The sequence below is a fragment of the Ranitomeya imitator genome, chromosome 4 (genome assembly GCF_032444005.1).
Source record: "Ranitomeya imitator isolate aRanImi1 chromosome 4, aRanImi1.pri, whole genome shotgun sequence".
In the NCBI taxonomy this organism is placed as follows: domain Eukaryota; kingdom Metazoa; phylum Chordata; class Amphibia; order Anura; family Dendrobatidae; genus Ranitomeya; species Ranitomeya imitator.
Window position 1 is genome coordinate 570,616,721 of NC_091285.1, and position 25,498 is coordinate 570,642,218.

The 25,498-nt window shown below is 43.1% G+C and overlaps 1 protein-coding gene across 1 annotated transcript in view; it reads left to right on the forward strand.

Annotated features, from left to right (window-relative positions):
- The first annotated feature begins 369 nt into the window (after nucleotides 1–369).
- The window catches only part of ALDH1A3 (aldehyde dehydrogenase 1 family member A3), a 57,028-nt gene continuing 31,899 nt past the window's right edge, over nucleotides 370–25,498 (forward strand). Inside the window, exons 1-4 of the mRNA XM_069766320.1 lie at nucleotides 370–738; nucleotides 5,949–6,053; nucleotides 20,091–20,231; nucleotides 20,911–21,040. Of these exons, the coding sequence (XP_069622421.1) occupies nucleotides 643–738; nucleotides 5,949–6,053; nucleotides 20,091–20,231; nucleotides 20,911–21,040 (472 nt within the window). The 5' untranslated portion in view covers nucleotides 370–642. The remainder of the gene's footprint in view (nucleotides 739–5,948; nucleotides 6,054–20,090; nucleotides 20,232–20,910; nucleotides 21,041–25,498) is intronic.

Below are 25,498 nucleotides of genomic sequence, written 5' to 3' on the forward strand. Positions count from 1 at the left end.
GCAGCACACAGAGCGCACGGAGCAGTGCACAGAGCGGACTGAGCAGCGCACAGAGCAGCACACAGAGCGCACGGAGCAGCGCACAGAGCAGCACACAGAGCGCACGGAGCAGCGCACACAGAGTGCACACAGCAGCACACAGAAGCACACACAGCGCACGAAGCAGCATACAGATCGCACACAGCAGCACACAGATCGCACACAGCAGCACACACAGCGCACGGAGCAGCACACAGATCGCACACAGCGCACGGAGCAGCACACAGATCGCACACAGCGCACGGAGCAGCATACAGATAGCACACAGCAGCACACAGAAGCACACACAGCGCACGAAGCAGCATACAGATAGCACACAGATCGCACACAGCAGCACACACAGCGCACGGAGCAGCGCACAGACAAGTCTCTACTGTAGGAGTCTTATCACTGTGATAGGAAGCTGTGAGGGGCTGGTGAGGGTGTGGAGGTGCAGCTCCTCCATCCAATCACATCCCTGTCCTCTCCTATGTCAGGATGCCTCTGAACTTGTGTTATTAAAGGGAGAGGAGCTCTGCCACAGTCCGCAGACCAGGAGACCGGCAGCAGCAGCAGCAGCACCAGGGTAGTAAGGACGCAGACACCTCCTGCCCTCTCCGCATCATGACCAGCAATGGCACCATAGAGAATGGACTGTCCGACAAGAAGATCCCAGCGCTGCCCCGACCCATCCCCAACCTGGAGATCCTGCACACCCAGGTAACACCCGGCTCTGCTGCATCAGCACCTGGGGAAGGAACAGACAAGGGATTCAGAAACATTTCACTAAACATTTATGTTAGTTCCTATCATATATACATGTGTATTTATATTAGTTCAGTGAAACTAGTGACAAATAGGGGACGGCAATCTCCTGCTGGTAAACTAAATGTTAGGACGTTCACCATTGGATGTCATTTATGAAGAAACTCAATCACAAACATAGTGTGTGAGTATATAAATATAAATATATATCATACATTCTGTTACCTATGTGCTTTATTACTGTATGAGTACTGAGATGTGACCTGATGTGCTGCTAGATGCTCCTCACAGTATATAGTATGAGTGCGTGTGGTATGTAGATCTGTCTATCGATCTATCCATATATATATATATACACACACTTTACCAAATGAATAAAAATTATATAATTATATACATAATAATATATAGCCAGACAGCAAATGGATAGATAGAGACATAGATAGATGATAGATAGATAGATAGATAGATAGATAGATAGATAGATAGATGGAATGAGACAGATAGATGATAGATAGATAGATAGATAGATAGATAGATAGATAGATAGATAGATAGATAGATAGATAGATGGAATGAGACAGATAGATGATAGATAGATAGATAGATAGATAGATAGATAGATGGAATGAGATAGATGGAATGAGACAGAAAGATAGATAGATAGATAGATAGATAGATAGATAGATAGATAGATAGATAGATAATAGATAGATGGAATGAGACAGATGATAGATAGAAGGGTCTATATTTTCAATGATAATTGTGACATGTATACGCAAGAAATCGAAATTGCTTTCCAGGATAACTTTCTTCAGATATGATAACCCATGGTAATCATCCTAAAATGTATTTACCAGCACACGATTGTCTGTCCCCTATTTGTCACTTAAAAGTGTCATTGAATTAATGTAAATGTTTTGTAAAATGTTTCTAAATCTGCACAAATCAGCTTAATCTCAATAACATAAATAAGATGTGAATGGCTCATTATACAATAGCAAATAACTGATCATTAGGCTTCGATGTAATGAGAATTGCTATCAGGACTCTGTATTGCTGATATACTATAAACTATGATGTCTAAGTGACTATAGCTTGTGTGCAAGATACATCCGGCGATGATGGAAAGAACCCAACCTGTTTTTCAATATGTATCTCTAGAGCCGTGTGGATTACCGTATATATATATATATATATATATATATATATATATTTATGAACTTACTGTATGTGCTGGTCTGCCTGTCTCTATATGAATAAGAGTTTTCTGTGTGTGTATGTAAATATATATATATTATATTATATCGAAAAATATATAGATATAGATACAGGCAGACCAGCACATACACTAAGTTCACAATTATACCAATACTCTTAAAAATTGTGTGTCAAACAATTATATATTAGAGTGGGCACCATCAATTATAACTGTACGGGATCACCTTTTGCATATTACCATAGAACGTCATAAAGAGAAACAAGTATGCAAAAAATGGGATCACAGTACAATATTAACGAACAGAATGTACAATTTTATTTATTGGGAACAACACAAAAAACACATTTTAAAAACACTTAAAAAGCCTCCACCACATGTGTAGAGGTGGCGGGTCCACAATACGACTTTATACAAACATATTATTACACAAAAATACACTGACAGGCCACACAAGGTAAATATTGTACATAGATCATAATGACAATAGTTTCTACAAAAAATTATTTTCAAAACATACACAGTCAGAGTACAATAGAAATATATGCCACATATGTGTAGGCAAACCCCACTGGTGAGAGGTCTAGTTGTATAACCCTAAGAAGCACCCCAATACAAAGCACATAGGGCCATACACAATATAAAGAGGGTACCAAGAAGGTGTACAAATGGCAGGCTAGTGATAAGCTACTGCCCCAATAGCGAAGGTGTAATACTGCTACAGCACCAAAAATACCCACACATGTATAATCGGGCTAAACGCCAACACAGCCCCAGCTGAAAATAAAGCAGGACGTATCAAAGTAATACCACCATCCTTACCCAACCTACAACAACCGCGGCCCCCAATGTCCTAGAACCCTAGTCTGCTGGGCATGGCATAAAATATTGGCCCTGTCAGAGTCCTGGACCAGAGTCCTGGCGCCCTCTTTATATTGTGTATGGCCCTATGTGCTTTGTATTGGGGTGCTTCTTAGGGTTATACAACTAGACCTTTCACCAGTGGGGTTTGCCTACACATATGTGGCATATATTTCTATTGTACTCTGACTGTGTATGTTTTGAAAATAATTTTTTGTAGAAACTATTGTCATTATGGTCTATGTACAATATTTGCCTTGTGTGGCCTGTCAGTGTATCTTTGTGTAATAATATGTTTGTATAAATTCGTATTGTGGACCCGCCACCTCTACACATGTGGTGGAGGCTTTTTAAGTGTTTTTAAAATGTGTTTTTTGTGTTGTTCCCAATAAATAAAATTGTATATTCTGTTCGCTAATATTGTACTGGTGGTGATCCCATTTTTTGCATACTTGTTTCTCTTTATGACTTAAAAAATTGTGTGTGTGCTGATGTGCCTGTTTCTAGATGCATATATATATATATATATATATATATATATACAGTGGGGCAAAAAAGTATTTAGTCAGTCAGCAATAGTGCAAGTTCCACCACTTAAAAAGATGAGAGGCGTCTGTAATTTACATCATAGGTAGACCTCAACTATGGGAGACAAACTGAGAAAAAAAAATCCAGAAAATCACATTGTCTGTTTTTTTAACAATTTATTTGCATATTATGGTGGAAAATAAGTATTTGGTCAGAAACAAAATTTCATCTCAATACTTTGTAATATATCCTTTGTTGGCACTGACAGAGGTCAAACGTTTTCTGTAAGTCTTCACAAGGTTGCCACACACTGTTGTTGGTATGTTGGCCCATTCCTCCATGCAGATCTCCTCTAGAGCAGTGATGTTTTTGGCTTTTCGCTTGGCAACACGGACTTTCAACTCCCTCCAAAGGTTTTCTATAGGGTTGAGATCTGGAGACTGGCTAGTCCACTCCAGGACCTTGAAATGCTTCTTACGAAGCCACTCCTTCGTTGCCCTGGCGGTGTGCTTTGGATCATTGTCATGTTCAAAGACCCAGCCATGTTTCATCTTCAATGCCCTTGCTGATGGAAGGAGGTTTGCACTCAAAATCTCACGATACATGGCCCCATTCATTCTTTCATGTACCCGGATCAGTCGTCCTGGCCCCTTTGCAGAGAAACAGCCCCAAAGCATGATGTTTCCACCAGCATGCTTTACAGTAGGTATGGTGTTTGATGGATGCAACTCAGTATTCTTTTTCCTCCAAACACGACAAGTTGTGTTTCTACCAAACAGTTCCAGTTTGGTTTCATCAGACCATAGGACATTCTCCCAAAACTCCTCTGGATCATCCAAATGCTCTCTAGCAAACTTCAGACGGGCCCGGACATGTCCTGGCTTAAGCAGTGGGACACGTCTGGCACTGCAGGATCTGAGTCCATGGTGGCGTAGTGTGTTACTTATGGTAGGCCTTGTTACATTGGTCCCAGCTCTCTGCAGTTCATTCACTAGGTCCCCCCGCGTGGTTCTGGGATTTTTGCTCACCGTTCTTGTGATCATTCTGACCCCACGGGGTGGGATTTTGCGTGGAGCCCCAGATCGAGGGAGATTATCAGTGGTCTTGTATGTCTTCCATTTTCTAATTATTGCTCCCACTGTTGATTTCTTCACTCCAAGCTTGTTGGCTATTGCAGATTCAGTCTTCCCAGCCTGATGCAGGGCTACAATTTTGTTTCCTGGTGTCCTTTGACAGCTCTTTGGTCTTCACCATAGTGGAGTTTGGAGTCAGACTGTTTGAGGGTGTGCACAGGTGTCTTTTTATACTGATAACAAGTTTAAACAGGTGCCATTACTACAGGTAATCAGTGGAGGAAAGAGGAGACTCTTAAAGAAGAAGTTACAGGTCTGTGAGAGCCAGAAATCTTGATTGTTTGTTTCTGACCAAATACTTATTTTCTACCATAATATGCAAATAAATTGTTAAAAAAACAGACAATGTGATTTTCTGGATTTTTTTTTCTCAGTTTGTCTCCCATAGTTGAGGTCTACCTATGATGTAAATTACAGACGCCTCTCATCTTTTTAAGTGGTGGAACTTGCACTATTGCTGACTGACTAAATACTTTTTTGCCCCACTGTATATATACACATAATGGAAAATAATGGGATACAGCACGGTTGATGGAGCAGACAAGTCACATAACACAGGATTAGTAAGTAAACGATTACATTGAATACTAAGAGGCAATGGTCTCCATATCTGGCCGCTTATTACATGCTCAGCTCTCTATCCAGGCTGTGTCTGCTGCTTCCTATACAGAATGCTGACTGCTGCAAACAGTCTGCATTATGTTGGTGGCGGTGCTATCACATAATGGTATTGAACATTTTTCGCTTCAGGTAGCCAAACATTTAGGCTCAGACGTGTCACGCGACAGCAATGCTCAGACAAGTCGCGCTACCAGTTCATCTGTGCAACTTGCTGATGTGCAACTATTTTAAAGCTGCAGTTTTGCTATAAAAAAGAACAGCCGATACACAGTCGCATGTGAATTGCATTGAAGTCTATGACAACTGAGTCGCATGGAACTTGCGCGTGCTACGATTTCCTGAAAGGACCCGCTTTTGGCCTCCGTCTGGTGAATGGTGGCCTATGAGCACATTAAATTTTACCTCAGGAAAACTTCCTGACACCTCGACAGGTGCCATTGCAATGAGATAACCAAATGTTATGTGCTTCACCCGTCAATGTAACGACTGATCAGTATAGACAAGTTTGTCAGTGCAGGTAATTTACAGGTGTTTTCTGCTGTCGACTAGATCGTTTGATTTAGAATGATTGCGATATATAGATATAACCATTATTTGGCATTGTGCTGTGGGCGATATGTGACATGCCATTGGCACGATACTGCCTGTGTAATAGGGGTAGAGTATTAGCATTCAGTGCTGTGTGCAGTGCTGCTTCATAGATGTCTGTAGCATAATTATGTATATCTGACATATGATGTGATTATTACGTCTCTGTGTGACATATAGTCATATACAGCTGGTATATCTGTTCCTTCATTTAGATATTCCTCAATAATGACTGGCACCAATCAATGAGCGGAATGACATTCCCAGTGTATAACCCAGCCACTGGCAAGAAGATCTGTGATGTGCAGGAGGCAGACAAGGTGAGCGGGGGGACTCAAGACCAGAGTGTTATCATATAAAACCTGCAGAGAATCTCCAAAATATGATATAAAACATCCCCAAGCAAATACAACCTAAACTAAGGCAAAGTTAAGTAAATGCTAGAGTTGCCCAAAAGGACACAGAAACCTTACATCTCCTGACAAAGCCCAGTGTTGGTGAAACCCATGTTGATGTTCTTATGCGCCTGTTATTCCTTTTTTTCATCAGCTTCACCATACTTACATCATGTCATAAAATATAGATGGCCTATAGGGCTATCTGCTTTACATTTCTGTACAATTGCTTTATCATTTGACATACTAAGTACCATCTATATACATTTTTTTCTATTTCTTCTACCACTTGGACTTATTATACCGTTCCTTGCAATTTGTTACCATCTTTTCAGTTAGCCATTAAAAAGTATCAACCACTGAGGACTCTCGATTCTAAATATTTTTTTATACCGTTCCTATATTTTACCATCTAATACGGTATATGCTGCATCTTTATTCATAATGTATATCATTATTTCTTGAGACACAAATTCCAGTTGTTAATCTATACCACTGTGCAGGCAGGTGCTCTGGTTGGTACTATATGGAAACTATACATATTATGACCAGTATTGTTAATGGATGCCTGATCTTGTCTCTGTATTAGGGGATTTTGCTTACGTGGACCATTATACTATACCTTCCCCCTATGTATGTCCAATTAGTCTGGTCTCTCTCATAGTATTTATTCTAACCATTTATGGTATTTTGTAATTGTGATATTATGAAATAAATAAATATATATTCTATATTGTTGTCCCAGTGTAATATTATGATTACTCATTACTGTTCATGAGGTGCAGTTCTTTCTCAGTTCATCTTAACGGGGTTGTTCACTTAGGACAATCAAATTGGGACCCTGGCAATCAGACCTGAAAATTAGGATTAAATAATAAGGTAGGATACAGAACACAATAAAAGTGTTACTAAACAGACAGTCAAATCTACTCCGCAAACCATATCGATTCACATCTGTGACTGGGCAGCAAAAGAACATCGAAATATTATAAAACCAAATTTTTATTTAAGCCAACATAATAGTTCAATTATAAAATCACAATAGCAATGATGCCTCACAAAAATATATAGGGGAAGGACTGACATTATAGTCCATGTAAACCAGCCCACCAATGCATGACCTGTAACAAATCTTCTACCCCACTACCATAAACTAAATTAAAACCTCCGCTTAAAACTTATTAAAATTAAAACGAAACACATTAAGTTCTTTGGATAAATTGGCCACAGCGGCCATTTTATTAACAAACAATGACATAAATAACAACATGTATGCAATTACATATGTAAAAAACTTGAGGGGAGGGTTATTGGAGCTAAAAAATCTGTCTCACAATAGGCAAAAGTCACCACAAAAATTTAAACCAAACACTTTTTTACCCTCAGCCGTAACCACCAGCTCGAGGGCACCATGTAACCCGTTTCGGGCAAACAAACCCCAAAGCTCCTGAGGTAAACTCCCCATCCAGAGCCCGTAAACAAAAGCCAGATCAACCCCATAAAACAGCATCAACTCCAAGAACCCCACCCTCGCCCCACACGAACAGCCCTGACCACCTCAGGCTCGTGAGTGCCCCACCACCGCCACAGCTCTTTTGACTCCTTCCTGTAATGCGAGCGCCCACAAATCCATACCTACGGTATGTCATTTAGATGAACACCATCATCCCTCCAAAACTTACCAATCCCAGACTCCAATTCAAAATGCCTCACAGCAGTAACCCCATTCCAAAATACACCGCCCTATTCAGCTTCACCCTGGCCCTATTAATACCTTTTTGAGAAAATGCATCCCGCCACCTCCGCTGTGGGACAATGTCTGACCAAACTGTCAGAACACCGGGAAAAGATACCCATAATCTCAAAAAATCGAAACGGATATCCCGAATCAATTCCCTCACTGGTTTTGTTCCCAGATCATTTCCTCCAGGTGAACAACGACAATGTCCCGGGATCTATCTAAACGAGCGGCACGAGAAAATTCTGACAAAACCCTACGCCACATCATACCCCGAAACCCCAGCCATCTAATGACCACTTCATCCCTACTAAAACCTAATTGCCTACCATTCGGTCTAGCATCAGCCCCGAGTGCACCCCAATAAACGAATGACTGTCCAAAAATCCAAGCCAATAGGGGGGTCCGACCTGGAAAACATAACAACAATTAACACCAGGCTAAAAATTGCCCCAGCCCCCCTGACTTAACACCGAACATAAGACAAATAACAGTTCGAACTCCATCTGCCAATCCTCTTAACCACCTCCGCTCCCAAGCCTAAACCATCAGCTTCTGACACAGCACCAATTCTGAACGAATGCGACCTGTAACTACCTGGGTTAAAACCCAAAAACCCCAACCCTTTTTTAAATATCGCCGTAAATTGAAAACGCGACAAAAAATCCCCCCTTTGGTGCCGTAACAAGGGGCCTGACCTCACTGGCCACAAACTCCAATACGCCTCTAAACAACGCTGTGAGCACATCAAACCACCAGCAACTCTTCCTAGTACAACCCGTTTATCCCTCCCCAGCTAATCAGTCTTTGAACACCTGATCCAAAAAACAATGCCTCCCGCCCAAAAATCGACATATTCTGCTAACAGACCCCCAGCCTTGTCTTTATTAGGGGACGCCAACCCTCCTAAGCGCAAAGCCCCAAAAAATGCTGAAGAAAAAGCCAACCTAAAAAGTACAGCCTCAAAATGAGAACAATATATTTTCTCCAAGGCCTCACCGAACCGCTCCAATTCCCCTTAAAGAAATGGGCCTGCGCTTATCAAAAATCACGTTGTCTTTCCGAAAACCCTTCAATGCCTGCCTTATCAAAAAATCCTTTGCAACATCCACAGACCCTTGAAGCTTAAAACCGAAGGCCAAACCAGCAATATATTTGTTTAACTTTGACACAGACCAACCCCATTCAGCCGCTTTGCCTACCAACAACAATAACGCCAGTGTCCTATCACTGTCAGACTCAACCAGGCCGCACTGGCCCAACCAACTTTCCCACATATGCAATGCCGATTCATAATCTGACCATGTTCGGCTCAACACCGATGCCTGGATCAACCAACCTCCTCGTCTGCAACAATCTGCCACAAATGCGAAGGACATCCTGTTCCTGCAGCCTTCGAGTCTGGAGCCAACTCCCAGAACCGCTCCCACTGCAAACGAGACAAAGCATCCGCTATTGAGTTTTGAACACCTGGCACATGTACAGCTGAAATCCATGCATTCAATTCCAGGCACCGCAACACTAACTCCGTGACCAACCTGATCACCGTGGGGAGGAAGAAGATAGGCTGTTAATCACCAACACCACACTTAAAGCGCGGCCCTGCGCTTAGTAACCTGATGTTTACCCTGGTTACCAGTGAAGACATCACTGAATCGGCGTCACACACGCCGATTCAGCGATGTCTGCGGGAGATCCAGCGACGAAATAAAGTTCTGGCCTTTCTGCTCCGACCAACGATCTCACAGCAGGCTCCAGATCGCTGCTGCCTGTCAAACACAACGATATCGCTATCCAGGACGCTGCAACGTCACGGATCGCTGGCGATATTGTTGTTAAGTCTCTCAGTGTAAAGGTACCTTTATCCTCAGGGAACCTACACTCCATCTTTTCTGAATCAATAAGAATCCCGAGAAAACTTAAAACCTTGCAGGGGCCCTCTGTCTTTTCTTGCGCCAATGGCACACCAAACTGCCCAGCCACCCATTCCATGGTAGCCAGTAAATTCCCCCATAAGGCAGAGTCAGGTGGGCCTACAAACAAAAAATCATCCAAGTAATGAATGACGGAGGGAACATCCGAAATGTCTCTAACGACCCATTCAAGAAAAGTACTGAAAGTCTCGAACAACGAACAAGACATCGAACAGCTCATAGGCAAACATCTGTCCAAATAAAAACCTCCTTCCCAACAGCAACCCAATAAAGGAATACTATCTGGGTGCACCGGAAGCAACCTAAAAGCTGATTCAATATCCGTCATTGCCAGCAAAGCCCCCACCCCGTACCGCCGAACCCATTGCACTGCCGTGTTAAATGATGTGTACACTACGGAGCATAACTCTTCTGCTTTGCCATCATTCACTGAGCACCCCTTGGGATATGACAGATGCTGAATCAAACGAAACTTATTCGGTTCCTTCTTAGGTACTAATCCCAATGGGGAAACAATCACCCCTTCCATGGGCAAACAGCTAAACGGCCCCGCCATTCTTCCAAATTCCACCTCTTTCATCAACTTAGCCGTAACAACGTCCACATGCAAACTTGCCGACCTCAATTTCTTTGTAGAAAAGAGGACCACATGATTAAGGTGAGGAATCTTAAAACCTTCAGAAAACCCGTCCCGAATAGCCTCTGCCTTTAATTGATCCGGGTACCTACTTAGATAGGGGGCCATCTTTTGAAGCCTCACTGGCGTCACCCCCTTGACCGCTACCCACTGATGGTTTGTCCCTTGCTTTTTTAAAACATTTGGGTGCCCAATGTGAGGCCCCATTGCAATGGGAACATACATGTTTAAATTTGCAGGTGTTTCCATATTTGCACTGGCCGTCATTAAATTGCCAACACGTTCACGTTTTTTCTTTTGTACCCTGTGTCCCCTGTCGTCCACCCCCATGTCCTGACTGCTCAATGTTACAACCCCGCCCCCCACCCCCATGAAAGGACTGCCCATACCGCACCGGGGCCATCACCTTTAACCACAGCCCAATGTCCTTTTGATCCCATTTAATCTCAGGCCTAACCGCCTTCCGCTGCCTAAACTGCTCATCATAACGCAGCCATGCCTGGCCCCCTATATGCTTCCCCTATAGCATCCAAGTAACAAAAAAGGCCTGAGCAATTCTCTGGAAATTGTTCACCTATAACACTCACCAGAATAGCAAAAGCCTGCTGCCAGTTTACAAACGTCTGAGGTATCAGACGCCAATGTCTCTTTTCTTCCTCCTCCTTTTTACTATCATCTTTTTTTCCTTTGTCTAAGTTAAATTTTTCCAAAGGAAGGAGGGAGAAAATCTCTACATATTCATCTTTCCAAATTTTTTCCTTCAACTCTTTCTTTAAATGGGCCCCGAGAGGACCCTTAAAGCACACGTAAACCTCCCTTCACCCTATCATCTAATTTCACCGAATCCCCTTTTTCTTTTTCGGTTTGAATCGACACAGGCACCCCAGCCGATGGCGCCGGTGCCAAACCTCCTGACCTCCCTGTCTCGCCAACCACCCCTACTCTGTAGCCAGACCCTGGCAACCAAGCCCCCACAGGTGATGCCCCCACACTATCTGCCACCCCCCCATCGAGTCTCCTCAAAATATGTGACATTCCAGCCAAAATCTCTCTATCGCCAGGTAACCCCGAGCTATCATCCCCAACTTGCCCCCCGTAACCTACCCCCAAACTCAGACTCCCTCCAATCTCCCCTGACCCGACACCACCCGGCGCCAAGAAAGGCATAGACATATACTCACGAGGCTGCGCGGGTGCTGTGTCCCCACCAGCCGGTCCTCCAGAATCCTGCTGCTCTCCATCGTCCTGGTGATTGCTCCCAGATCCAGATTCTTCGTTGCTGCTCTGCTGCCCCTGGCCCGCGCCCCTTGCCTCCTCGTCACCAGGGGAGACCGAAGCTGGTGAATCATCCTGGTCCCTTGACCTCCTAATGGATCGAGACCTGTCCACTGCCTGTATTCCTCTGGACCCGTCCGCCGGTATGGCCCCGCTGCCAGCTGCACCCTTAGCACGACCCCCGCGTCCCGGGCCCAGCTGAACCACTGAATTCAGCCTGCCCATCGACCTGCTCCTATCACTCTGCCACGTACCCCCGACGCCAACGATCCCGAGGTACCCACTGCTGCTCAATCTGCCTCCGGAATCCGCGTGGCCGCTGTCCCTGCTTGGCTCCTCCCCCTCACCGATGTCACCGACGCTGCACGCGCTGCTCCCTGGCGGGTCCTACAGCCTCTCCCGACTGCCGCTGCTCCACTGTGTTCGGGACTAGGCCGCACTTCCAGTGCAGCCCTCACTTCCGGTCGCGCCTTAACCGTCCCCGCTGTGCACCTGTTGGATTCCTGCCAGAGGGGGGACCGGGCAGGGTTGCCGCACCACGTCCCACAGCCTCCGCAGGGTCCCTGGAGGGGCTCCACGGCTTGCGTCTGCCGCGCGTCCCAATGTCAGGGATAACCTTTCAGGAGGCCTTGTCCTCCTTGTCATGCTGCCCTGGCTCCCACTGTCACCCAGCAGCGAAGTTAACTGCTCCTCTAACCAGCCACCTCTCCTGGAACGCGCCGCCCTCTTCAGCTCGTCACCCAGGCTGTCCACTGTGGCCATGGTGAGTCAGGTAATGATGATAGGTCTTCTCACATCAACTGACAATGAGGTACTGATTCTTTCCTGCACTTTTCTGCCTTAGCCCCCGCCCCTTCATCCTACTAATATGCCCCCCCTTTACCTAACCAATCCCAGTACACTCCTTGCTTTCCTTTGACTGAAAACCCCTCCCCTTGGCAACGCAGTCATAGGGGGGCTTCCACCCAGCTGCGCCCATTACAGCCCCCCCACTGTAACAGTGTACATAGGTAAGATGAGAAAAGGCCCTGAGTTGTCCCACAGCATGTGAGATCCAGGAGGTAAGTATATAAGCTAAGTCCTAACAGAGCATGTATATAACTACCAGAAGTAAACTCTGGGCTCAATGAAGGGAATGGCTAGGATGTAAAGTGCATGTGCATAGTGGCAGCCAAAGGAGTTTCTCCGGATAAGGTGACAATACTAAAGGAAACAAATAGAAGGGTAAAGAAGATAAAAGTAAAATCACATTACCTAGAAATGTGCAGCGCAATGGTCACGGCTTGTCATGCGTTCCCCAACCCCGACGCGCGATTCGAATCCACTTCCTCAGGGATTTAGATTTATAATATTTCAGTGTTCTTTTGCTGTTTACCCTCCATCATAGATGTGTATCGGTATGGTTTGCTGTGTTGATTTGACTGAAAATTAATATGTCAATTTTCCTGCAAGGGCACCACAGAAGAAACTGTACATTACACATGTACAATGCTCAATGTCGATAGTTACCTGTGTAATGAAGGATAGGACAAGACCTGTGGAGCGAGACATACTCTTTGCATTCGGATCCTGAAAAGAGGACTGGACCCGTCTCTACTCAATCAGAAGTTTGTAATTTGGCAATAAATATGGATCCAAGAAGTATCGTTTCTCCTTGCGGAGAATGACATGTTAAGCATGCCGAGATGAGGAGACTTAAAACATTTTGGTAATAAATAGGCAAATGTTTGCTTTAAAATGAGACAAATTATATTAATGACATTACAATGCCTAGAATTTAGGCATCCATCTCAAGCAAAACCTTTCTATGCCTGTTCAGAAATCTATATGTATGACACAATATAGAAGAGAACACATTGCATTGTCCATCACATTGATTTCTCTATTCAGATGTGTGTAAAACGTACTTTATCTACACGTTGGCACTATGTTGTAACACTGCCCTCCAGGGGATCACATACTTCTTTTTAAGTTTCACCATAGACCAGACCTAACGTATATGTAGAGCAGATGCCTCTAGAGAAGAGGCAATGTATATGGAGACCAGATGTTACCATAGAGGAGATGTGATATACAGATTATGGAAAACCACTGAGCATGCTCTTCTAGCAGCTCAATAGGGCTATACGTAGCTGTGATATACCACTTAAAGGGAAGCTGTCACCAGGTTTTTGCCACTTTATCCTAGAGAAACATAATGTAGGGGCAGAGACCCTGATTGTAGCGATTTGTCACTTACTCGGCTGTGTTCTGTAGTTTTTATTAAAATCACTGTTTTATCAACAGGAGAATATCACTGAAGGACTAGTAAACCTGCATTTAATCTTCCATATTCATGAGCTCTGTTTAACACCACCCACACTACTGATTGGCATCTTTCTGCCTATACACAGTGCACACAGAAAGCTGCCAATCAGTGGTGTGAGCGGGGTTATAAATAGCTCAGCATTCAGAGAACTGGTAGTTCTTCAGAGAGAAAACAGGGATGTTATAAAAACTGTAGAAAGCAGCCCTATAAGTGACACATCGTTGGAATCAGGGTCCCTCCCCTTACATAATGCTGCATTTAGGTGGCAGATTCTTTTTAATATGTGGTACAAGCATTCATGATGTTCACTGCATGAAATCCTGGAAGGTCATGTACAGAGGCCACAGCAGTTTATTAAAAAAGGTGGAGCGGTACCAAAAAATATCATTTTTCTTCTTCATTACGTTAAATAAGTGAACTTTATGACCTCTGTTATACTTTGAAATATCTTTAGTTTTACATGGTTTAACACTTAAACAATCAAGCCTCAACAGTATATCCCTGTATTACTATTAATTTCAATAATTTCAATAGAAAGTGGAAAAGTTGGCATTATTGATCATAGAATCATAAAATGTTAGAGTTGGAAGGGATCTCCTGGGTCATCGTGTCCAACCCCCTGCTCAATGCAGGAGTCACTAAACCATCTCAGACAGATGTCTGTTCAGCCTCTGTTTCAAGACTTCCATTGAAGGAGAACTCACTACCTCTCATTGCAGTTTGTTCCACTCATTCATTATCCTCACTGTCGAAAAGTTTTTTCTAATATCTAATCTGTATCTTCTCCCTTTCAGTTTCATTTCATTGCTTCTCGTATTTCCATGTGCAAATGAGAATATGGATGATCCCTCTGCACTGTGACATCCCTTCAGATATTTGTAGACAGCTATTAAGTCTCTTCTTTGTTTTCTTTTTGCAAGCTAAACATTCCCAGATCCTTTAACCATTCCTCCTAGGACATACTTTGCAGTCCGGTCACATCCTGGTAGCTATTCTCTGAACTTGCTCCAGTTTTTCAATGTCTTTTTTAAAATGTGGTGCCTAGAACTAGACACAGTATTCCAAATGAGGTCTGACCAAAGAGGAGTAGAAGGGGATAATTACTTCCCGTGATCTAGACTCTATGCTTCTATTAATACATCCTAGAACTGTGTTTGCCTTTTTTTGCTGCTGCGTCACACTGTTGACTCATGTGCAGTGTGTGATCTATTAGTATACCCAAATCTTTCTCACATGTGCTGTTACTTAGTTCTATTCCTTCCATTCTGTAGATGTAATTTTCATTTTTCTTGCCCAGATGTAGAATCTTGCATTTCCCCATTAAATACAATGCTATTAGTCGCTGCCCATTGTTCAAGCGTATCTAGATTCTTCTGAATCCTTTCACTGTCTTCTCTAGTGTTAGCTATTACTCATAGCGTTGCATCGTCTACAATTTTGATTCATTTAAATTCAGTTCTCTTATTTAGATCATTTACAAAAATGTTGAAGAACACTGGGCCAGCTCAGAGTCTTGTGGTGCTCCACTTGAAACACTGTTCTATTTGGTTGTGAAACCACTTATTACCACTCTTTGAGTATGATCACTGAGCCAGTTATGAATCCACCTAGCCATAGCCTTGTCAATCCCATACTTGGTCATTTTGTTAATAAGGATATTATGAGATACTTTATCAAATGCTTTGCTGAACTCGAGATATACTATATCTTCGGCATTTCCCTGATCCATCCAGTCAGTGATTCCATCACAGAAGGAAATTAGATTAGCCTGGCATGACTTGTTTGCTACAAATCCATGCAGACTCTGGTTAATTACTGTTTTCTTGTCCAAGTACTTACATTCTGTTTACTCATTTGTTCAAAGATCTTTCCTGGTATAGAAGTAGGGCTCACTGGCCTGTAGTTTCCTGGCTTCATCTTCTTTCCTTTTTTAAGATGGGGACAACATTTGCCCTTCTCCAATCTTGTGCGACTTCTCTAGTTTTCCAGGAATTTCCAAAGATTATGTCTAGTGGTTCTGCAATTTTCTTTGTTATCCCTTTCGGTACCCTAGGGTATAAATCATCTGGACCAGGAGATTTAAATTTATTTAAATGAGCTATGTGTTCTCTCACCATCACTCTGTTTATAGATAATGGAGATTCTTTTATTCCTTCAATAGCAATGTTTGCAATCAATTAAATTATTGGCATAACATATGGAGATGAATATCATTGTTTAAGTCCCGAGTCAGTTATATCATAGCCGCATGTGGTGCTCAACAGGAAAAAGGCAATATCAAATAGGAACAGAAAAAAAACTGTGGCACTCACCACATGACTAAAAATTATTCCTTTATTCAATCCCGGGTGGAGGAAACATACCTCTGCCCGGTATGTAATAAAGGAATGATTTGAAGCCACTGGATAAGTGGCATAGTTTTTTTTCTCTGCTCTTATTTACTATTAATTTACCATCAAAATATTCCTTATTTGAGGTCCTGTGATGCAGCATTCTTATGATCCTGATGATTCTTACACCTGCACTGTATGGTGCTATCTGTATGAATATATACTCCCTTGTTGATCTAGATATACTGTATATAGCAGAGGAAGTGTTAACTTTTACAAATTATGTAGCAGTAGAGACCACTCTATGCCACAATTGTGGCATGGAGAAGCTTGTGGGAAGAAAGTTTAAAGGGAACCTGTCACGCCCAAAATCAAAGGTGAGCTAAGCCCACCGGCATCAGGGGCTTATCTACAGCATTCTGGAATGCTGTAGATAAGCCCCAGATGTATCCTGAAAGATGAGAAAAAGAGGTTAGATTATACTCACCCAGATGCGGTCCCGCTGCGGTCCGTTCCGATGGGTGTTGCGGTCCTGTCCGGGGCCTCCCATCTTCTTACGATGACGTCCTCTTCTTCAAGCTGCGTCTCCGGCGCAGGCATACTTTGCCCTGTTGAGGGCAGAGCAAAGTACTGCAGTGCGCAGGCGCCGAGAAAGGTCAGAGAGGCCCAGCGCCTGCGTACTGCAGTACTTTGCTCTGCCCTCAACAGGGCAGACAAAGTACGCATGCGCCGGTGGCCGCAGCTTGAAGACAAGAAGAGGACGTCATCATATGAAGATGGGAGGCCCCGGAGCAGACTGCGATGCCCATCGGATCGGACCGCCCCCCCAGGTGAGTATAATCTAACCTCTTTTTCTCATCTTTCAGGATACATCGGGGGCTTATCTACAGCTTTACAGAATGCTGTAGATAAGCCACTGATGCCAGTGGGCTTAGCTCACCTTCAATTTTGGGGGTGACAGGTTCCATTTAAGATTTCTGTCTTTGGGAACCTCAGATGAGTAAAGGTTTAGAGTAAAAGATCATCCTATCTCCCGGTAATAATGTAATTTCCAACTTTGACCAAAGCTCTACTTCCAACTCATTCTTTGCTATTTATGTAGTCTGGACACATGTGGACCTTATGTTTGTCTCACACATAGTTTGTTAACAAAGAAAAGAAGGAATACAGCACATTAAAGAGAGGTACAAAAAGCATCTGCTGACTTTGAACGTGGTCATCCCTTAAAAACTTGCAAGCCGAAATACAGTGAGGTGGAGCCTGGTCATAATATGGTGATTCTATCATCTTTGTTTAATGTACTTGTATGTTTTTTAATAACACGAAGGTACTTTTACCTCTTGGAGAAACAGCCATGCTCTCCAGGGACAGATCAGCTCTCAGTTTTCAATTGCACATGTCAACTGTATTCAGTTCTCTCCTTTTATTCACGATACAAATCAGCACTTGGATGGAGAATCAGCTTAGAGAGGAATACAGACGTCTGCTAACATAGAACAGTTTAGCTTTGTTCATGGATGCTCATTGCCAAAACACTCTTGAAGAACCGTGCTGGAATACCTCTGAGAGCAAGAGTTACAGTAGCCTATCCTACATGTGCTGCATAACCGAATTGCACTGACTTAGGGTGGATACAAGGGGCAGGGTCAAAAGCATCTCAGTTCTGGGGCTCAAAGGGAACTGTCACCTAGTTTGACCAATAATAGATATGGCCACCACCTATCAGACATGATAAACAGCGTTATTAGTGACAGCGTCGTAGTTTGACTGACCGTATTGAGAGTTAGGGTTGTTAATTGGGACTAGCCCACAATGGGAGGGGCTAAAGTGCAGGGACAGAGACAGTTTCCTGCCAGGAGGTTAGATAAGGCCCAGTGTGCACCAGAAGAAGACCTATGCTTTGAATAGTGACAAAAGGGCAGAATAATGCACCAGAGACGGGTTCTGGGACACGACGCCTAACAGTATGGCCTCAAGTTTACAACTCATAGAAGAAACAGGCCAGGACGGAACAGGGAAAGGTGAGATGAAGAGCGTGCCCCGGGCAGTGGTTTCAAGACGTCAGAATGCAAATAAGTTAAGTAGTGGCTATAGTGGCAAATTAGCAAACTAGCTCCCCTAAGGAAAAAAGAGGACGCAGAACTGCTGGTTGCATTACAGGACTTTCACATACCGGACTGTAGTACTGTGTTGGGTTGTAGTGAAGACAGAGAAATTTGTGGCAAAAACAACTAAGCTTGGAAAAAATTGAACGTTTGTGAAGATGCTCCGTATTGTAAAGGAAATGTTTGTGAAGTTATGCACCGGCTATCTATTGTACATAGTTATCACCAAGTTGATGTTCAGTAAAAGACTATTTATTTTCAAGTGGTGGTCTCCCTCATTGAACTGTTTAATATATGGCCTTGGCCAGCCGAAGTCACCGGCATTATGCGGTCTTCACGGGTGAAGCCCCCCCATTGATGAAGCCCACACATCCAGCCAGGCTCTCCATCTTCATGTAGCATGTCGGGGAATAAGAGACAAGTACCTCACCCACAGCTACCGACCGCTACCTGTAACATTCTTTCTGGGAATGTTGTAGAACGCCATGGGAATGGAGTAGTATTTCTTTAGATTAGTGACTGTTGCGCAAAAATGTTTACTCATGGCCATCTTCATCCCAAATGATGCCAGTCTGTGATTGTTTAGGAAAAACTATCATTTGTTTTTAAGTTTGTCTGTCTCTTATGTTTATTTCTACATTATTCATCCAAATTAGTAAAACTTTAATACATTTAGGCATTTATGACCTAAGGATCTACACTGAGAAGGAAAAACAAAATGAACCAATTCAGTATTATCTAGCTAGAAACCTTCTCCTCACTGGAAAATATGGATCTTCTAATGTCCACTCAGCAATCCTATCCTGCAATAAAAAGGTGGAGGTGGCCAGGCAATAACTCGATTAGATTTACAGTATGAAGAGGGCCACATCTTCTTCAGACCAGCCTCTCATCTGCTGCTGTGTGGGGTCTGGTTGGCTCCCACCATATTTTTTGCCCAAGTTCTTACACCATTCTTAATCCAGCTTATTCTTTTAGGACCTCAAAGAATTGCGTTTAAATGTAAGACGTTTGCGTTTGCAGAGATTACATTAATTCACTCTCATTGGTATTTGGATTACATTCTATTGGTTTACATTCTAATTTACTTTAAAAAAAAAAAAACATATGTTGGAGAGCCAATTTTTATGGAGGTCAGTGGACCTATTAGCATTTCTGGATTCTAGGAGGAAATATGCAGTAGCCTTCCACCACTATTTGTCTTTTGTTACTACATACAACCACTATATCTACTGACCATGCAATTAATCTCTTAACAATGAAAATGTTATTCAACTTCAAACTTCTACTTATAGTTTTTACTGGACACTGTCCTATGGAATAATGAAGTCTCCTACGCTATCCCATGCCTATATAATCCAGCACAAGTGTGTATCCTCTGGAAGTTCTCTATGATTGACTGTTAGCAGAATTTGTGAAAATTGTCTGGGATTGGTACTAAAAGCCCATTACAAACTTTTCATTAGAGAAATATTAAAATAGGAATATCTAATTTTAATCATGTGCCTAGCTTCCTTATGTGGTACATTCAAGTATCAACATGAAGCCATGTTGGTGGCTTAGACCCCTTTTGCAATGTGTCATACGAACAACTCTTACTGTAACTTTTCCAATTTTCTGTGGTATCTTCAATAGGCAGATGTGGACAAAGCGGTGGAAGCCGCAAGAGCGGCATTCAGTAAGGGAACCCCATGGAGAAGACTGGATGCTAGTGGCAGAGGCAAACTTCTTCACAAGCTGGCAGACCTTTTGGAGCGAGACAGAGTTATTCTGGCTGTAAGACCATTCATTATATACTATTTTATTTTGAGTTCTGATTATAGAATTTTACATTATTATTTATATGCAAATTGTCTCTTCAGAGAGGAAGAGGACGACAACTCTAGTGCCACCTATTGGAAGTAGCAATCCTAAAAAGTCAATGTCGACCCTTTAACGAACCTTGCCACATGACTTAGGATAAAAGCCAAAACCAGAATCTCAATTTGCAGACACTTTTCACTGATGAGGGGCAGTACCCCGAAACACAGTGTCTGCAGATTGAGATTCTGGTTTGGCTTTTATCCTAAGTCATGTGTCGACATTGACTATTAGGATAGCTACTTCCAATAGGTGGCACTAGAGTTCTAGTCCTCTTCCTCTCTGAAGAGACAATCTGCATATTTCCCAGAGGAGCATTGGGGCTTTAAGTCTCCTCATCTCGGCATGCTTAACATGTCACTCTCCACAAAGAGAAACGATACTTCTTGAATATTGTTTATAGAATGTTATAAGGCTATGCCATAAATGTATGATAAATGCATCTATCTTGAGAATGGACCACATTGCACACTGCTCTCAGGCGAACATGTCCAGCTCCCTCAATTTATTTCTATGATATCTATGAAAATTTTTGACATTGAGTACATGCCTTTATTTATAAACCCCTGCATGTTCAATATCAATTATTTTACAGACTTTAGAAACAATGGACACTGGAAAACCATTCCTACACGCCTTCCTCATCGACCTTGAGGGCTGTATCCGGACCCTACGCTACTTTGCTGGATGGGCTGACAAAATACAGGGAAGAACAATCCCGGTGGGTAAGTTGTTGATTATGCATCACTTTTGTGTTCACCATGCATAATGAGATGCGTAATGATCTAGAGATCTTCAGATCTTTTTCACTAAGATTAGCAATGTATTACAATATATGTTGACTCCAGTCCAATCCCATTAAAATTTGCAAATTAGCTAGCTTGCCACACAAAGAAGTCAACAAGGATGTGGTCCTCTACAAAAGGAGTAGGAAAGCCAAGTATCTTTTCCCTATTACTACAGTGCAAAAAGCCACAACAACTCATCTTCCACCTACGCTTCCGCTCCTGTGTCAACTGAGAGCCACAACCCATGTCTATCCATCTCTTAAAGGACACAATGGACAATTCAGGGTAAAAATGAGGGATTCCATGGGCAGCGCCAAATTCACGAAAGACAACATACTGATATTGTTTTCCATGGAATCCTTCATCCCTTTGTTTCGTTGAACTATGCATTGTTTTGTGAATCACCGAACCCTGACGGGATATCGAAGGAGGCAGGTTAGGCTGCCAGTCATTGTACATGTTCTGACAAACCCTGATTTTGTTAAGCTCTTAGAATAACATACAAAATTGAGACTGCAATTACACGTGATATTTTGATCACTTATATATAAGAGGTGTTGCACTTTGAAGCACTTTCTCTTCTTTTTTTAACATATGTGCATCTCCCAAAGGAGGAAAAGGGTTGGAAGATCTTGATGACCACAAATAATCCTCATAGATCTCAAGAGGCACATCAAGTGAACAAACAATTAGACACATGAATAAATAAGAATATGCACAGTGAATATGGTCTGGACAGCCAACAAATTTTAAGAAAATCCTCATATTACCTAAACAGAAAGCCTGAAATAAAGGTAGATGTGCTCAAACTGAGTGAAAGAGAAGTACGTGCAAATGTGCCAAACTCAGAGTTCCCACACCCAGTGAGTATGGCACCTCTCATTGGGCATTTTTGCATCTTATGCTTCCAAACAACCCCGCACAATGGCTTTCATCCTGGAGGTCTGGTCACCGACGGGTATCAGCATATACCAGAAGCTTCCAACCAGTGTGACTACAGTATTTTCATCTTACATCAATAATAATAATAATCTTATATAGCACCAACATATTCTGCAGCACTTTACAGTTTAAACATCAACAGTAAAGACCTAAGTTACATAGTTGATGTGATTGAAAAAAGAGTAGCCCAGCAGGTTCATCTGAATGATGGGAAAGGACAAAGAGACTGGATACATGCACAAACACAATGCATAATCCAGTTCACCCAAAAGAGCTAATCTTTCCCTCCTGAACGCAATTGTTGATCCTTTGGACCAAACATTCAGAAAAGAACTTTACACATAATTATTTATGTTATTTTCTTCTGAAAAACCATCTAAACCTTTTTTGAAACCATCAACGATACCCACTGTGATCAGCCCCTTAAGTAGACTATTCCACAGATTAATAGTTTTTATGGTAAAGAAGCCCTGTATTATTATTATTTGTTTATTTATATAGCGCCAATGATTCCATGGTGCTGTACATGAGAAGGGGTTACATACAAAATACAGATAAAACTTACAGTAGACATACTAACAATGACAGACTGGTACAGAGGGAAGAGGTCCCTGTCCTTGAAGGCTAACATTCTACAGAATGATGGGGAAGGTGACAGTAGGTTGGGCAAACAGGAAAAGAAATCCAGCTTCCAAAAATATCAAAATTTATTGAGGTGCTTTGAAAAAGAACTCATTGTTCGAAACGCGTAGCCTGCTGCTACTCATTCTCCTGTGAACCATGTCATTGGACTTTGGATTTTATCCTCAATAAATTTTGATATTTTTGGAAGCTAGATTTCTTTTCCTGTTTGCCTTATCGTTCCACGTGATGACTGCACGGTATCCGGGCTTCCCCACAACAAATACCTAAAAGGTGAGCTGGTTTTTCACTATTTTTCCTTGTACAGTAGGTTGGGGGTTGCAGTAGCTCCAATGGTGTTGAGGTGGCAGCGTGGTCATTGCAGATTGTAAGCTTTCTTGAAGAAATGGGTTTTCAAGTTCCGTCTGAAGGATCCGAATGTGGGGGATAATTGGATGTGTTGGGATACAGAAATTCAGGGGATGGGAGATATTCGGGGGAAGTCTTGGAGGCGACTGCTGGAGGAACTAATAAGTGTCGAGGAGAGAAGGAGATCTTAGGAGGACCGGTGATTATGTGACGGAAGATATTGGGAAATTAGTTTGGAAATATACAAAGGAGACAGGTTTTGGATGGCTTTGTAGGTCAGTGGTAGTAGCTTGAACTGGATACACTGGGAAATTTTGAGCCAATGAAGGGATGTGCAGTGGGGAGAAGTGGAGGAATATCGAGGAGAGATATGAATTAGTCCGGCAGCAGAGTTAAGGATGGACTGGAAAGGTGCGAGAGTGTTAGCAGGTAGGCCATAGAGAAGGATGTTGCACTATTTGAAGGACAGGGCAGAGTCAAGGGTTACTCCAAGGCAGCAAATTTTGGTACAGGGGAAAGCGTTATGTCATTTATTTTGATAGATCAGGTAGGGAAGATATGTGAGATGGAGGAAAGATGATGAGTTCAGATTTGTCCAGCGAGAGAACAAGAAGGAGTATATGGCTGATGGACACTCTTGAATTCTGTACAGCAGAAATGTGAAGTCTGGGCCAGAGAGGTAGATCTGAGGGTCATTAGCGTGTAGATGGTACTGGAAGCCATGGGACTTTATGAGTTGTCCCAGGCCAAGGGTATAGATGGAGAAGAGTAGGTGTCATAGGACAGAGCCTTGAGGAACTCCAAATAGAGAGAGGGCAGGGTGGGCAGGTAGTGTGAGAGTGGGAGACACTAAATGTGCGATTAGAAAGGCATGAGGGCATCCAGGATAGGGCAAGATCTTTGATGCCAAATGAAAAGAGGTTGTAAGTAAATCATTAGTAATTTTGGTCAGGGCAGTTTCAGTGGAATGATGGGTACAGAAGCTATATTGTAGATTGTCAATGAGCAAGTCAGATGAGAGGTGGGAGGAAAGTTTGGTGTTGACGTGCTGCTCAGAGTTTTGCAGCGAATGGAATTAGCGATATGGGGCAGTAACTGGACATAGCAGTTGGATCGATGGATTTTTGAGGATATGCAAGATTGTAGCATGTTTGAAAGCTGAAGGGAAGGTACCAGAAGTTAGTGATGGGTTGAAGAGATGGGTTAGGGATGGGATAAGTGTGGTGATGAGGTTGGGGAGTAGGTGGGATGGGTGATTTGGAGAGGAGATTAGTAAGCTCTCCTTCAGTGATGTTGGAGGGGGAGGCTATTGGGAAAGGCATTGGTCTGGTGTACAAAGCGGTTGTGTTGATGGAATAATAAAGACTTGCCTTGTTTGGTGCATTTTATTTTTGAAGTTTGTGGCAAAATCCTCAGTAGAAATAAGGGAGGTCAGAGGGGGCAGCGCTGGGCGGAGGAGGGAGGTAAAAGTGTTGAATAACTGTTTGGGGCTGTAGGATAAGGAAGACACAAGGGTTGTGAAGTAGGTCTGTTTAGCAGAGGGGAAGGCTGATTTGAATACGAGTGTTACTTGTTTGAAAAGTCATTTTGCGAATGTATTTTGATCCAAAGCCGCTCTGCAAACCTGGACACTTGCCAAAGCTTTTTAGTAACGTTATTGTGCAAGGGTTGTCTATTCATTCTTCACACTCTGCCATGCACAAGAGGGGTGAACGTGTCAATAAATGATGTGAGAGTCGCATTGTATAAAGCAGTGGAACTGTCTGTGTCATGGAGTTAAGATATTGATGCCAGTGGTTGAATAGAGTTAGAGAGTGTGTGAGTGTCTAGTTGTGCAAGGTTTCTGCAGGGATGTGCTAGTTACTGGTCATGGGTGACAGGTGAGGCAGAAAAGGATAAGAAACATAGTAGATTGTGGTCAGATAGGGGGAGAGGGGAGGTTGCGAGGTTAGATAGAGAGCAGAGATGGGTGAAGATGGTCTAATGTATGTCTTTCTGTTTGGGTGGCTGAGGAGGACTACTGAGTAAGTCCAAAAGATGAAGTAAGCAAGAAGAGTTTCGAAGCTGCTGACCGAAAGTTGGAGGGAGAGTTGATATGGACATAGCAGGAGCGTACCGCCAATGGCGACAGGCCACGTGACTGTTATGTTGCCCCGAGGGATGAGTGAGCCCGCCGGAGTTTGACAGCAACTGCTGTGCCAGGGGCAGATACCGCATGTGTTCCGGGGGGCCCCTGCACGGCGGCTAATAAGGGCAATCTGGCCTGTTTATCCAGCCCAGAGGCTCTGGGGGTCCCTGGCCAGATTGCCCTCATGTGTGGTGGGCAGGGAGAGATCCCTGCAGCTCCGCTGCCTAAAAGAGGAAATGGCAGTGATCTGTCCTGCTTCCTGCCCGCTCTTCCTGTCTCACACAGCAGTCAGCAGCGTGGCTGAATGACATCATGATTCAGTGCAGCAGCCGCTG